Here is a 15,469-nt window from a genome sequence, read left to right on the forward strand (position 1 = left end):
TTTTTTATTATGGGCCCAGTTTTCAAGTTGGTCCAAATCAGGATCTAAAATTATTATATTAAGTATTGTGCAATAGCAAGTCTTTTCAATTGCACAGTATTGCGCAATGGCAAGAAATATCTAATTGCACAATATTGTGAAATAGCAAATTTTTTTTTAATTAGAGTTATCTTTCTTTGTCCAGAATAGTAAGCAAGAAATATCTAATTGCAAAATATTGTGCAATAGCAAGATTTTTTTTTAATTGGAGTTATCTTTCTTTGTCCAGAATCAACTTAAATCTTTGTTATATACAATATACAATGTATATTCACTTTTTACTACCAACTGATAAATTAAAATAATCTTTACCATTCAGTGATAACAAGCAGTTTTTTTACATCTTAATATTTTATGATGTATTTAAATGAGTAGTTATTGTTGCAAACTCCATTAGAAATTTTAATTGAGATTAGTTTTGGAATAAGGGAAAGGGGGATGTGATTAAAAAAATTGGGTTCAATTTTTCTCATTTGAAATTTCATAAATAAAAAAGAAAATTTCTTCAAACATTTTTTTGAGAGGATTAATATTCCAACAGCATAGTGAATTGCTCTAAGAGAAAACAAAAATTTTAAGTTCATTAGAACACATTCATTCTGTGTCAGAAACCTATGCTGTGTCAACTATTTAATCACAATCCAAATTTAGAGCTGAATCCAGCTTGAATGTTGTGTCCATACTTGCCCCAACCGTTCAGGGTTCAACCTCTGCGGTCGTATAAAGCTGCGCCCTGCGGAGCATCTGGTTGACTTTGTTAAATGAACTAAGGATTAGCATCCAGTGGCAAATATTTCATGCAAATGCATTATGAAAACAGATAAACATTACTAGTACAATAAAATCCCCGAGTCCATGGCTGATAAATTATAATTAAGCCCTCTGCTATTCCTGTGTTTGCTAGTGAGGTCAGAATTATATATTCATGCAAATGTGTAACCTACATATAATATTTATTCATATACTCATATTTATTGAATACACTAGAAAAGGTTGAAGATTATAATTTTTTTAGAAATATTAAGATACAATATTGAATGAAAAAATAGTTGATTTACAATTTTTGCATTTTGTAGATACTTTGATGAAATATAGCAGGTCTTTAACCTTATCTTCAGATGAAGATACAATAGAATCTAGTGTACCTGACAAACATCAAGCATTAAAAAAACTATCTTATTCACCAAAAATGTTACCCCTAGTTCAGAAAAAAAAAATGTCAGAAGAACAACAACTATCAGACATGTTTTCTTTTGGTTCATTAATAAAAATACCACCAACCCAACCAGATGCATCACCACAATTTCAAACCCAAATGCGTACTCCCAAACTATTCAGAGGAATGCCACCTTCACAACCACCAAGAGGAATGCATGTTGTTGGCTCTTCATCAGTAAAGTCAGATCCTCCATCGATACAAATGTACTCTCCAATGTCTGCTGCACTAGCATTTCCAGAAGCAATATGTGATGAACTGTTGCCACAACAGGTTGGTCCACAGTTTGGAATACCCCCTCCTCCACCCCCTCTAGCATCATCAAGAGGGATACCACCACCCCCACCGCCTCTTCCATCAAGAGGAATGCCACCTCCAGCATCCCTACAATCAAGAGGAATGCCAGTTAAAATTAAATGCTCAGCATCAGGAATGCCACCACTGCATCAACAGGGAAAACCACAACCACCTTTGCAGTCATCAAAACAAATGGACTCTTTAGTGTCTGGTGCACCACCACCTTCACTACTAAAAGAATTGAATCGTATGCTACCGGAACCAAGGTATGGTCCTCCAAAAGGAATACCACCACCGCCACCACCACCAACAGGATTGCCGATTCCAAAAACACCATTTGGTCCTAGGGAAATGGCAAAGAGTAGTTCTTCTCATCTAAAACAAAATCAAGTATTTTCATCAACATCACCAAGAGCACAATTACTTTCAGACATTTCAGATGGATCTTCAGCTAAAAAAATGAGTGGTTTAACTGCTCGTGGAGGATCAGCTCGTGTTTTGGGGAGTATAACAAAACCACTATCAATAATTGAGAAGGATATACCTAGCCAATTAGATTCTGCTGATAGCGTTCAAAAACAAAGTAATACTGAAGAATTAATGGTAAGTAAAAAGATACCTGTACTTATAATATGAATGTCAAATGAATGATTAATTTGAACCAATTATAGATAATGACAAATGAAAAAGTTAGTTTAATTTGAACCAATTTTAGATAATATCAAACAAATAGTTCCGATTTTGAAAACTTAGTTTAAAAGTGTTGTTTTTACGATTTGCAAAATCTCATTTCCACCATCAGATATATATGATATTATGATTCCTTGGGTTGCGAGTGTTTTCTATTTTAAAAGGAAATCTAAACTTCTTGTTCTTTTTCACATCGATTTATGTAATAGCAAAGAACAACTACTATCCTATATATGTCAGCATTTATATACTTGGCAAACGACTGTTCAGTCAACTTTGAATCCCTGCCATTGTTGTGATATGCTGAATAGATTTGAACTGGTAGATGCGAAGCAGTCAGCTGTGAACAATAAAAACTCTTGTTAAAACTTATTTCAGTCACATTGTTTAACATGGAGCAAAAGCTCTCACCTCACTGCAAGTTTAAGACCTTAATAGCACTGGTTTATTGGAAATTCTTTGCAAACTAAATTAATGATTATGCCACAACTGTAAAAGAACAAAGCCATTCAGTAATATCAATAAAATAAATCACAGGCACATAGATCGAGATATATATGTTATATAACTTGGCAGGCAATGCTATATGTATAGGGCAAAAAATTAGATACACTTTGTTAGATGAAAAACCTCATTTTTAAAATGATTTCTTAATTTTCTAGGTTGATTCCCATGCTTCATTATTTGATAATCTAAGGTCTAGAAAGTTTAAAAAGAGGATGTAAGTATAAGGAAATACTGTGGATTCATTATTACATTTGTATTATGTGTTGGATACCACTTTTCATGGGCTTTGTGGGTAAAGGTGAAACTGACAAATTTAAATATTCAACCAATGAGAAAGTTTATATGTATAGGATTGTATACAGACATTGACAAAACCATGAAACCAAATATCCACTGAAATGCAAGTTTTCTCAATCCACGAAAATTAGTACCCACAAAAAATTAATGTCATTTTATTTTGGTTAACAAGCATTTTTCTAGTTTTTAGACATTAACTTGTGTTCAAGTGTATGGATTTCTCTGAAATTGTACTGCAATGTACCATACCTTAAAGGGAAAGCTGGGATTGAGTTTGATAATTACTAAAAGGGAATTGAATAAAATTTGGGTAGGAACTTTTTTTCATATTTTTTTTTTTCTCTTCAAAATTTTCCATTTTGCAATTTATAGATAAAAGCAAAATAATACTGATATGGCAGGAGATACACCAAACATGATTTGTAAACTATATATGAAGTATTGTGCAATAGCATAGTATTGCACAATAGCAAAGTATTGCGCAATAGCAAGAACTCTTCAATTGCACAGTATTGCACAATAGCAAGAAATCTTCAATTGCACAGTATGGGGCAAAAGCAAGTAATATCCAATTGCATAGTATTGCACAATAGCCCAATAGTGTGCAATAACCTGAAATCTTCAATTGCAAATGGTATTGTGTAATGGCAAGAAATATTCAATTGAAAGTTAATACAAATATTTCAAGATCTTTCCCCACATTTATTTTGTGTCTCAGTATCAAGCTTGAGTATTGTGTCCAAACTGTTCAGGGTTCAATTTCTGCTGTCGTATCAAGCTGAGCTCGGTAAAGCAATTGATCCCATCTGTTTGCAAAGGCTTTAAATCTTTTGTAGGGGTTAAAACTGAGTTCAAATCAATGAATGTCAGCATATTAGAGGATTGAGGGACTAATGACTTATCCTAGGGTTTGATTGCTGTTTTGAAATTTATAATTGCAGTTCACATAATTTAAGAAAAACATTCACAATGATTTCAAAAAAAATGTCAGACCAGCTGAAATAAAATTTGGAATCCCTTTAGGATGACAATTAATTATCAGTTATCAAAAAGAAAAAAAGTAGACATTTCTGGATTAAAAATATGTGTGGAATGATTGTAATTGAAACAAATATGAAAAAAAGTTTACTTACTTTAAATGTTGATAATGTTTCATTTAAAACCATAACAAGCCCCTTATATATCCCTTTCAAACTTGAAAAGAGGACTTCTACAACTGCTGCTTTGAAAAAAAAGTTTTTTTTATCATAGAAGTCAACATTGTTGATGTTCTAGTCAGAATGGCAGGATCAAAGCGCTATGTATGGCAAGCTGTTTTTATATTTAATCAATTTAAAGATATCTTGTAAAGTTAATAAGATATCTTATAAAGTATACAAGATATCTTATTTAATTTATAAGATATCTTATTTATTCTATAAGATATCTTATATCTTTTCAAAGATATCTTTTAAACAAATAATTTATAAGATATCTTGTATAGTTTATGAGATATCTTTAAAAGTAAATAAGATATCTTATTTTCTTTATAAGATATCTTATTTTTTCAAACTATTTGAAATATGACATATTATTAATTTTATTTTAAAACAGTTACCTTATATAAAATCTGTTGACTTTGATGCAAGTAATAATCAAGGAGAGATTGTGATGAAAAAAAAAACCATCGAAATATAATAGAAGTAAGCTAACAAAATAGTTTTTGTCACATTTGGATAGAATAAAAGAGAGGTATGTTAACCATGGTTATAAAAAATGTAGATGACCATGCCAGCACAAGTGACTGGTTCAAAGAATGTGAAAATTCCTGTAATTTTTGTATCATATCCATTTGTGGACTAAGTCTCATTCTTGTCACTATTTCTGACTGACGAATTATGAAAGGGAGAGCATTTTGAGTTTATCAACCCCCCCCCAAAAAAATGGAACTTAATAAAATATTTCAATTCTTTATAATAGTTTCGTAAATTCTTATTTCTAGATAAACAGAAAACAAATTGAAATGAGATTGGTTATACATATTTTGAGTGAGACTTATTTTATTTTAAATAGAATATCTTTAATAGTAATTAAGAAATCTTATATATTAAATAAGATATCTCTATTATTAAATAACATATCTCTATTATTAAATAAGATATCTTATATATATTTGATATAATAAATAAGAATCTATCAAACAATAAACAATTACAAGTAAGAATTCTAACAAACTAAATGTGATAAGTTTTTATGTTTATTTGATTTTATTTTTTTAAAGCAGAATTACCTAGAAAAAAGGACAAAAGAAATATCCTTGTTTTTATTGGGATTTTCGTTCTGGTAGTAAACTGTTATTTTCATATCTTTGCAATTTTTCCTGCTTGAAGCACATTAAATAAATTTCATTCATTTTGATAGGAAGCAAGGAATTGCCCTTTTCTCTTTCATTTATCGTGAAATAATCATTTACAATGAAACAGTGGATATGCATGTATCCCCCCTTTACCCATTTTTAGTAATTTGTATGTTAACAAAATAGATAGAGGAAAATGTGGTAATTTACAATGAGACAACTCTCCATTCAAGTAAAAAATTATAAAAGTAAACCATTAAAGGTCAAGGTACAGCCTTCAATCCGAAGCTTTGGCTCACACTGAACAACAAGCTATAATTTTAGGGCTCCAAAAATTTATAGCTATAATAATATAGTGTAAAACAATTCAAAGGGGGAAACCAACGGCCTTATCTGTATATACCATGCACTTCCATTTAATACAGCAGAGAATAAATGTTTGCCAATAGAATTTAATAAAATTTGATAACAAAAATGGAGAAAACAAGCATTTATATATAGCTTTTATAAGTGCACAGTAATTATTTTGACATTATGCTGATGATCAGGGTTTGAATCTCAACAGGTATCATTAGTTGTAATCAAATCAAATACTGATGTTAACCAATTATAAATTTTTGGTGCATGCGAATTTAAATCAAAGATAGTTGTCTCTTTTTATTGTGAAATTATATATGATCATATATCAATGTACATAACGGTGGCAAAACAGAAGTCAATTTTATTATTAATATATTACTGCTGGTGGGTGGTGAAGGACACTTAATATTTTATTCTCCTCCTTTGGAGGTGTGCCTACACTGGCAGAATCTAACACAGATACAGATATGAATTAGCAACCTTGATCTGAATTGCTTTTGATTTTTTGATTGGTCAAACTTTTTTCCAACATACAGGGATACTTTATTTTAATTCGTAAAAAGAAAAGAAGATATATTATTTAGTTAATAAGATATCTTATTTAGTTTTAAAGATATCTTATTAAGTTTATAAGATATCTTTATAAGAAACTATATAAAAGATATCTTATATAGTTTATAAGATATTTTATAAACTTAATGAGATATCTTTTAAACTAAATAAGATATCTTATATGTTAAATAAGATATCTTGATAACAAGTTTTAATAAGATATCTTATTTATTTATCAAGATATCTCTATTAATTTATAAGATATCTATTAATTTATAAGATATCTTATTTAATTATAAAGATATCTGATTTAACTTTCTACGATATCTTGAAAGTGAATAAATATAAAAATGGCTTGCCATAGCTATTCTGATTAGATCATATTTTAGATATTAAAACTTTATCAAAAGCCTTATTATGATTTAGATGATATACATTCTGATTGTGTAACAGTTTTATTACAAAATAATAAATAAATCTTGATATCATATATTTGTAGGGGTAAGGCAAATGTCACAGACTATGCAGATAACCGATGGCATGTTGATGAAGATGATGAAGATGATGAAGATGGTGATGATGATAACAGAGGAATGATGACTAAGGTAAAAAATAACAGGCTTAATAAAAAATAAATACTAATTAAGAAAGGTTAGAACTCAGATAATTAAATGAACAGTTTGTTTATGTGTTACATATTTGTTTTTCGTTCATTTTTTTATATAAATAAGGCCGTTAGTTTTCTCGTTTGAATTGTTATACATTAGTTATTTCTATGCCTTTTATAGCTGACTATGCAGTATTGGTTTTGCTCATTGTTGAATGTGATACAGTGACCCACAGTTTTTATGACATTTGGTCTCTAATGGACAGTCATCTCATTTCAATTATAATACATCTTTTTATGTTCATATATAAACATAAATTCCAATGAGACATTTCAACATGTGTGCTTTTGTATTTAAATATGCACACAAACTCAACCAGGTTTAGCTTATGTATCTCTGTATGTTAGTCATTTGATAGGAATGGAAAATATTCATGAAAGAAGATTGATATTAGATTAGATTAGATTAGATTATTAATGAGTTTTATAATATATAATCAGTTGGTGACAAGTGATGTTCATGGAATGAAAGTCAAGCTTTCAACAGAATCAGCAAAGCCAAGAGGATTTCTTTGCAAAATAGGAAGCGCAGTTAGCCCACGTCGAAGAGCAGCAATAGAGGCTAAAGATAGAGATTCATATGGGATAGATGTGAAAAAGGTAATATAATTTCAATATTGATGTTCCCGTCATAGTGGAGGGGAAATTAAGTTATAACCTTGTCCGTCTGTACATCTGTATGTTCTTAATTTGGTTTCTATTCTCTAACTTTAGTTTGCCTCAACCAAATGTTATGAAACTTAAACAAAATGTTAAATTACAGTCGACTGTTTTAATTGCATAATTCGTTGAATTGCATACTTTTCTCCTGCACAAAGCCATTTCCTATTCATCTAATGTTAAATTGTCCAGTTATATGCATAGCCTTACAAGTGGCCTTTTGGTTAATTGCATAGAAAATATTCACCAGCTAGATATGCTTAGTTAAAACTGACAAGATTTTTGATCGGAAACGTCATTTTGGTAAGTATATTTTTCTTGAATGCATCATAATTTTCGTTATTATTTCATGTTTTCCTTTGTGTTGTTTAAATAAAGTTTTAAAACAGTTTCTTTCGTGTTCATATGATTATTAAAAAAGCCCATGTTCTATTTTAAGGTCATAAAAATGTTAACAGGTGATTGTGGTAAAAAACAAGACCATCCTATCTCAAAAGGTGTTAATTATTGATTGGATTTCATACATTGTTCATAGATTACATTTGGGTGAATTTTAAAAACAATAACCCCTGCTAATTATTGATCATTATCCCACGTGGATCATGTGTACTGTCATAATTTGGCTTGGGGCGATCTACACATATGTTTAATATTACAGCCTATAGGGCATTTATATATGGTTGAAGAATTTTTATACATCAATCTTTAATTTAATATTTTTTTTAAAGAACATTAACTTCTAATTATTCTATTTTCTCACTTTCAACACTCATGTTCATCAAATAACCCATGCAGGGCCCCATTACCCGTTAACTGCTTTGCATATACGAAACTAACGTGGTTAGAGAAACAGTATTACATCACTGTGCAAGTGTTTAATACTGCAAATCAAAGGCAGTCCAGTACACATTCATTATTATTAGCTCACCTGGCCCTTCTAAGTGAGCTTTTCTCATCACTTTGCGTCCATTGTCGTCCATTTGTTGTCTTTAACTTTTACAAAAATCTTCTCCTCTGACACTACTGGGCAAAATTTCACCAAACTTGGCCTTAATCATCACTAGGGGTATCTTTTACAAAATGTGTCCAGTGACCCAGCCCACCAACCAAGATGGCCGCCATGGCTAAAAATAAAACATAGGAGTAAAATGTAGATTTTGGCTTATATCTCTGAAACCAAAGCATTTAAAGCAAATCTGACATGGGGTTGAAATTGTTTATCAGATCAAGATCTATCTGCCCTCAAATTTTCAGACAAATCAGACAACCAGTTGTTAGGTTGCTCTCAGACAGCCCCCAAAATATTAATTTTAAGGAAATTTTGCAGTTTTTGGTTATTATCTTGAATACTATTATAGATAGAGATAAACTGTAAACAGCAATAATTTTCAGTAAAGTAAGATCTACAAATATGTCAACATGACCAAAATGGTCAGTTGAACCCTTAAGGAGTTATTGCCCTTTATAGTCAATTTTTAACAATTTTCATTAATTTGGTAAATTTTTGTAAATTTTTACAAAATAATTTCCTCTGTTACTAATGGGCAAAGTTTTTTGTTTCTATTCTCTTACTTTAGTTTGCCTCATCCAAATGTTATGAAACTGCTACACAATACTTTCGACCACAAAACATAGTTAAAGTTTGAATTTTGGTGGCGTCAATTCTACTGTTCTAGGAATCTGCCCTTAACAAATTAAAAAATTGCTGATTTTTATACGACCGCAAATTTTGAAAAAATTTTCGTCGTATATTGCTATCACGTTGGCGTCGGCGTCGTCGTCGTCATCCGGCGTCCGAATACTTTTAGTTTTCGCACTCTAACTTTAGTAAAAGTGAATGGAAATCTATGAAATTTTAACACAAGGTTTATGACCACAAAAGGAAGGTTGGTATTGATTTTGGGAGTTTTGGTCCCAACATTTTAGGAATTAGGGGCCAAAAAGGGCCCAAATAAGCATTTTCTTGGTTTTCGCACTATAACTTTAGTTTAAGTTAATAGAAATCTATGAAATTTTGACACAAGGTTTATGACCACAAAAGAACGGTTGGGATTGATTTTGGGAGTTTTGGTCTCAACAGTTTAGGAATTAGGGGCCAAAAAAGGGCCCAAATAAGCATTATTCTTGGTTTTCGCACAATAACATTAGTTTAAGTAAGTAGAAATCAATGAAATTTAAACACAATGTTAATGACTACAAAAGGAAGGTTGGTATTGATTTTGGGAGTTTAGGTCCCAACAGTTTAGGAATTAGGGGCCAAAAAGGGACCCAAATAAGCATTTTTCTTGGTTTTCGCACCATAACGTTAGTATAAGTAAATAGAAATCTATGAAATTTAAACACAAGGTTTATGACCATAAAAGAAAGGTTGGGTTTGATTTTGGGAGTTTTGGTCCCAACATAATAAGGGGCCCAAAGGGTCCAAAATTAAACTTTTGTTTGATTTCATCAAAATTGAATAATTGGGGTTCTTTGATATGCTGAATCTAACTGTCATGACTGTGTATGTAGATTCTTAACTTTTGGTCCCGTTTTCAAATTGGTCTACATTAAGGTCCAAAGGGTCCAAAATTAAACTTAGTTTGATTTTGACAAAAAATGAATCAGTTAGGTTCTTTGATATGCTGAATCTAAAAATGTACTTAGATTCTTGATTATTGGCCCAGTTTTCAAGTTGGTCCAAATCGGGGTCCAAAATTAAACTTTGTTTGATTTCATCAAAAATTGAATAAATGGGGTTCTTTGATATACCAAATCTAACTGTGTATGTAGATTCTTCATTTTTGGTCCTGTTTTCAAATTGGTCTACACTAAAGTCTAAAGGGTCCAAAATTAAACTTAGTCTGATTTTAACAAAAATTGAAATCTTGAAGTTCTTTGATATGCTGAATCCAAAAATGTACTTAGATTTTTTATTATGGGCCCAGTTTTCAAGTTGGTCCAAATCAGGATCTAAAATTATTATATTAAGTATTGTGCAATAGCAAGTCTTTTCAATTGCACAGTATTGCGCAATGGCAAGAAATATCTAATTGCACAATATTGTGAAATATCAAATTTTTTTTTAATTAGAGTTATCTTTCTTTGTCCAGAATAGTAAGCAAGAAATATCTAATTGCAAAATATTGTGCAATAGCAAGATTTTTTTTTAATTGGAGTTATCTTTCTTTGTCCAGAATCAACTTAAATCTTTGTTATATACAATATACAATGTATATTCACTTTTTACTACCAACTGATAAATTAAAATAATCTTTACCATTCAGTGATAACAAGCAGTTTTTTTACATCTTAATATTTTATGATGTATTTAAATGAGTAGTTATTGTTGCAAACTCCATTAGAAATTTTAATTGAGATTAGTTTTGGAATAAGGGAAAGGGGGATGTGATTAAAAAAATTGGGTTCAATTTTTCTCATTTGAAATTTCATAAATAAAAAAGAAAATTTCTTCAAACATTTTTTTGAGAGGATTAATATTCAACAGCATAGTGAATTGCTCTAAGAGAAACAAAAATTTTAAGTTCATTAGAACACATTCATTCTGTGTCAGAAACCTATGCTGTGTCAACTATTTATTCACAATCCAAATTTAGAGCTGAATCCAGCTTGAATGTTGTGTCCATACTTGCCCTAACCGTTCAGGGTTCAACCTCTGCGGTCGTATAAAGCTACGCCCTGCGGAGCATCTGGTTTTCATTTCCATTCCCTTACTTAAGTTTGCCTCAACTAAATGTTATGAAACATATAAAAAATGCTTAAGTTCCAATTTTGGTGGCATCACTTATGCTTTTCTATAGTTATAGATATAAGAAGATGTGGTATGAGTGCCAATGAGACAACTCTCCATCCAAGTCACATTTTGTAAAAGGAAACCATTTTATACCTCTTTACAAATGGAAAAGATGCTGATTTTTTTTGTTTCGTTCTCTTACTTAAGTTTGTCTCAACTAAATGTTATAAAACATGCACACAATGTTTATTACCACAAAACTCAGATCAAGTACAAAGGAGTAGGTCCGTTAAGGGCCGATTTCAAGTTCATCTAACGAAAGATATTAGACACTTTTTAAACACTCAAGTGTCTATTTCAATTGATTCAATTAGTTTATGTGAATGATTTTAACTGATTTAGTCATTAAAAACACTCCGATTCAAGCTTAAGGAGGCTCGCGGGTATAAGATTTTCAGAAAAAAATTAAACATTAATTTTTCATTACAAATTTTATTGATTACCTTAAGTAGCTGTTACTTTATCATATGGTACAAAAATCATTCCAAAAAATCAATTCGTGTTGGCCCCAGCGGACTTTTAAACTGTAGATGCCATTGAAAAGCTTCAAATTATCTCCCTTTGGTGCAAAAAGCCATTTTTTGGCATAAAAATTGAAATATCTTTTTTAACTCATCGGTGACCTATATTTTTGGGATACGATTGCTTTTAAGCAATCTGTAGACTTTTACCGTTTACTCGGGGCTCATTCCCTCACGTCAACCGTTTTATTCTAAACATTCAGCAACATCTCAGATTCTGATGATTGTCTTGCTTTAAAAGGTAAAAACAAGCAAAAGGATTGAACATAAACAACTTTCCTGTAATGTTCTTCTCATAATCTTCATGTTTGATTTTTCCCTTGACTTATATGCGTGTTTTTAACAACACGGAAAATCAGAATTAAGCAGTATTTATATTTAGTGTTTTTATAAATTTAGAAACACGTCAGAGGGAATTCCTCAGTTTTGATAAATGCGAGAGTTCTTTGAATTCCGATAATCCTATTTCTGTCATATAAGAACTGAAGTGGAGTTTTCTATATTTTACCGTTATGAAACTGATACTGTACTCTCATAAAGAAATAAGAAATTGAGACTCATTCATCATATCATAAATTAAATAAACGTTCTTGTTCCAAATCGCGAGTCGTCGGTTTGTTTATGTATTAATGCGCATGTGTATAGTTTTCTTGATTTCAAGGGGTATCAGATTGAGTGGTTGTTCTGGATTCCCCGCTTATTAATTAATTTGAAACTCATTGAATTCTTTCTATGTCTGCCTGCTATTGAGGGTTTAATAATGTTGTTGCATAATTTAAAATCATATGCATCATTTAAATTAAAATCAATGAAGTTTTACCTATAACACCCCTTTAGCCGAAATGGAGTCTTCCATATTATCGTTTCGAGTTGTCTCCCTTTCAGAAGTATTTCCCGTCAAAATCTTCAAGAAAAAATTAACTTGTCGATAAACGTCGTATTATATTAAGAACGATCTCAATTTAAACAGAGGAGTGTATATGGAAGGGTTCATGCCCACTGACCCAAAGGAAAAGATTTAGAAATGGGGTTCCTCCTAGAATTAACGGTGATAAGATACGAAGTGAATAGTCCGAGATTACTGGGTACAAGTCAAATCGGCACCCGTAGAAAAAGTCAAATCGGCACCTATTTAAAAGTCAATTCGGCATCCAATAATATTTGATATAATATACGGGACTGGGAAATGGGGTTCCTCCTAGAATTAACGGTGATAAGATACGAAGTGAATAGTCCCGAGATTATTGGTTACTTGTAGTGAAATCGGCACCTGGTCAAATCGGCACCCAAAGAAAAAGTCAAATCGGCACCTGGTTAAATCGGCATCTAGTCAAATCGGCACCTATATATTTAAAATTCAATTCGGCATCCAATAATACTTGATATAATATATCGGACTGGGACTATTTAAGTTAACTTTGTAATTTAAGTATACTAGCATAAAAGTCCCCCACGGTCCCAGCTTGTCTGGCAAATCAGCCGTCACAAAGCTTTACATAAAAAGATAGTCATAAATATACCAGATTATGTAGAAGAACAAGGCAGGACAACACGGCAATACCACCGAAGCAAATTTAGAAACCTTCAAACTTCAACAAACACCTACAAATACAGCTTCTTTCCACGTACCATCAAAGACTGGAATACTCTACCAATAAGACTGTTAAATATAGAAGATGCAGAGGCATTCAAGAACAGCCTCACATCTTATTTAACAGAGTAGTCACGCAACAAACATTTGATTTTAATTTCACATGTAAATACGTTTTTAATGAGCACCATATTGAATGACCAAATTAGTACTTGCGTGATGGGTCTTAGACCCTTTGCATTTCAACGACATAGATGTAGATGTAGATGTCGGACATCAGAGTAATCTCGAACTATGAAATGAAATACCTTCTCTCTCTCTCTTCAGGGCCGTAACTACCTATGAGGCAGGGGAGGCAACTGCCTCTCCTGAATTTTCTACACCATTTTTTTTTAAGTAATAAAATGAAATATTGACAATATGTACACGAATAACTTGAATTTGTATTATAAACAATACAAGTTTACAGTTTTAACAGTGTTATCATGATACGTGATATATGTCATTTTCCAGATTTTTGATCGATAGTGGCCGTCCGTCTGTTATTCAGTATTTGTAAGAGAACACATATGAAACTTTGCTTTCGACAATTTTGAATAAAACTTAACTGTTCACATGTATTGAGGGGCTCAATTAAGCGGAGGAGGTTCCCTTTGTATTATGAATCTTTAATGATACCAGAAATTCGTTACCGACTGAATCAGCTGTTGGATCATTTATTTTAACGTCTCCAGATCGTACGAGAACATTGTGGTCAATGCCTTAGTAGTTAGTAGTTAAACACTCCCATTCGTTGTAGCAGTGACTTTCTATACTAAGTATATACTAGTATAGAAAGTCCCTGGTTGTAGTTATATACATGTCTGTTCAGCTGTCAACAATATTGAAATTCAAGGTCCTCGATAAAAAAAAAATATCTTCCGTTCTATGATCTTGCTTTTTTAACTTACCAGTTTGATTTCTAACTAAAATATCTTTAAATACAGATAATAATTGTTTGCATAAAAATTGCTTCCAGGATCCAGCAATACTGATGTTTCTTAAAGTAAGGAAATCGAAGGAAAACAGGTCATTTTTAGCCACTGATTCTATTGAGAAAACAATCCGCTGTCACAAGGTATTTAATGTTAATAATTATAGGTCAAAGTACGGCCTTCAAGACGGAGCCTGGGCTCACCCCGAACAACACTCTCAGCAATCTCAGCTTGTTTTTGCATAAAATTTGCTTCCAGGTTCAAGCAATCCTTAAAGTAAGGAAATCAAAGGAAAAAGGGTGATTTTTAGGCATTTTACTGAGAGAAAAAAAAAAATGGCGGGGGCTGCGCCCCAACCCCCTTCTCTTGGGGGCATCAGTCGGCTACCCACAAACCCCTGCCTCCCCTGAATTGGAACCCTAGTTACGGCCCTGCTCTCAGTGACTGCTGTGGAAATTAAACTTGGAATTGATAGCACACAAATAAAACACAATAAGTACATTGCTCGTACACTTGTATCCGGGATTAGCTATTTTTAAAGTTGAGTGACTATTCAGATTTATATTACCTTTGCATGTGCAGTTGAATTAGTTTTTGCGGTCATAAAACTTTCGAGTCAGTTTTTTTGTATTCACACTCGAAAATGAATCAATGAAATTGCTTGATTTCTTGTTTCGAGCATGATTTTTGTGCTCCAAGCACTGAGCAAAGTTTTATGCCTTCAAGGCCATAGTCCAAATAATTATGACGTCTTGGAAGGCTATTATAATTTTTTTCTTTGAAGCCTTACTTCGACGTCGAAGTAAGGCGTCAACCAAAAATAATTATAATAGCCTTTCAAGACGTCATAGTTATTTGGACAATCAAGGCCAGGGCTGCCAAAAATGTGTGAGACTCACGCATGTTCATGCTTTTTTGCAGCAGTATCCTTGGATCAATTTTTTCCTCTTTGATCTTTTCTATTTTGGCC

At 31.8% G+C, this 15,469-nt stretch overlaps 1 protein-coding gene across 4 annotated transcripts in view; it reads left to right on the forward strand.

Annotated features, from left to right (window-relative positions):
• LOC143048258 (protein mono-ADP-ribosyltransferase PARP4-like) overlaps window positions 1-15,469 on the forward strand; it is an 85,928-nt gene that overhangs the window by 59,609 nt on the left and 10,850 nt on the right. For 3 of the 4 annotated variants that reach the window (XM_076221825.1, XM_076221826.1, XM_076221824.1), the window contains exons 30-34: window positions 1,116-2,155; window positions 2,905-2,963; window positions 6,793-6,898; window positions 7,402-7,560; window positions 14,544-14,642. In XM_076221825.1, coding sequence (XP_076077940.1) covers window positions 1,116-2,155; window positions 2,905-2,963; window positions 6,793-6,898; window positions 7,402-7,560; window positions 14,544-14,642 — 1,463 coding nt within the window. The remainder of the gene's footprint in view (window positions 1-1,115; window positions 2,156-2,904; window positions 2,964-6,792; window positions 6,899-7,401; window positions 7,561-14,543; window positions 14,643-15,469) is intronic. The other variant, XM_076221827.1, reaches the window with a different exon arrangement.

Source organism: Mytilus galloprovincialis, chromosome 10, assembly GCF_965363235.1.
Source record: "Mytilus galloprovincialis chromosome 10, xbMytGall1.hap1.1, whole genome shotgun sequence".
NCBI classification, from domain to species: domain Eukaryota; kingdom Metazoa; phylum Mollusca; class Bivalvia; order Mytilida; family Mytilidae; genus Mytilus; species Mytilus galloprovincialis.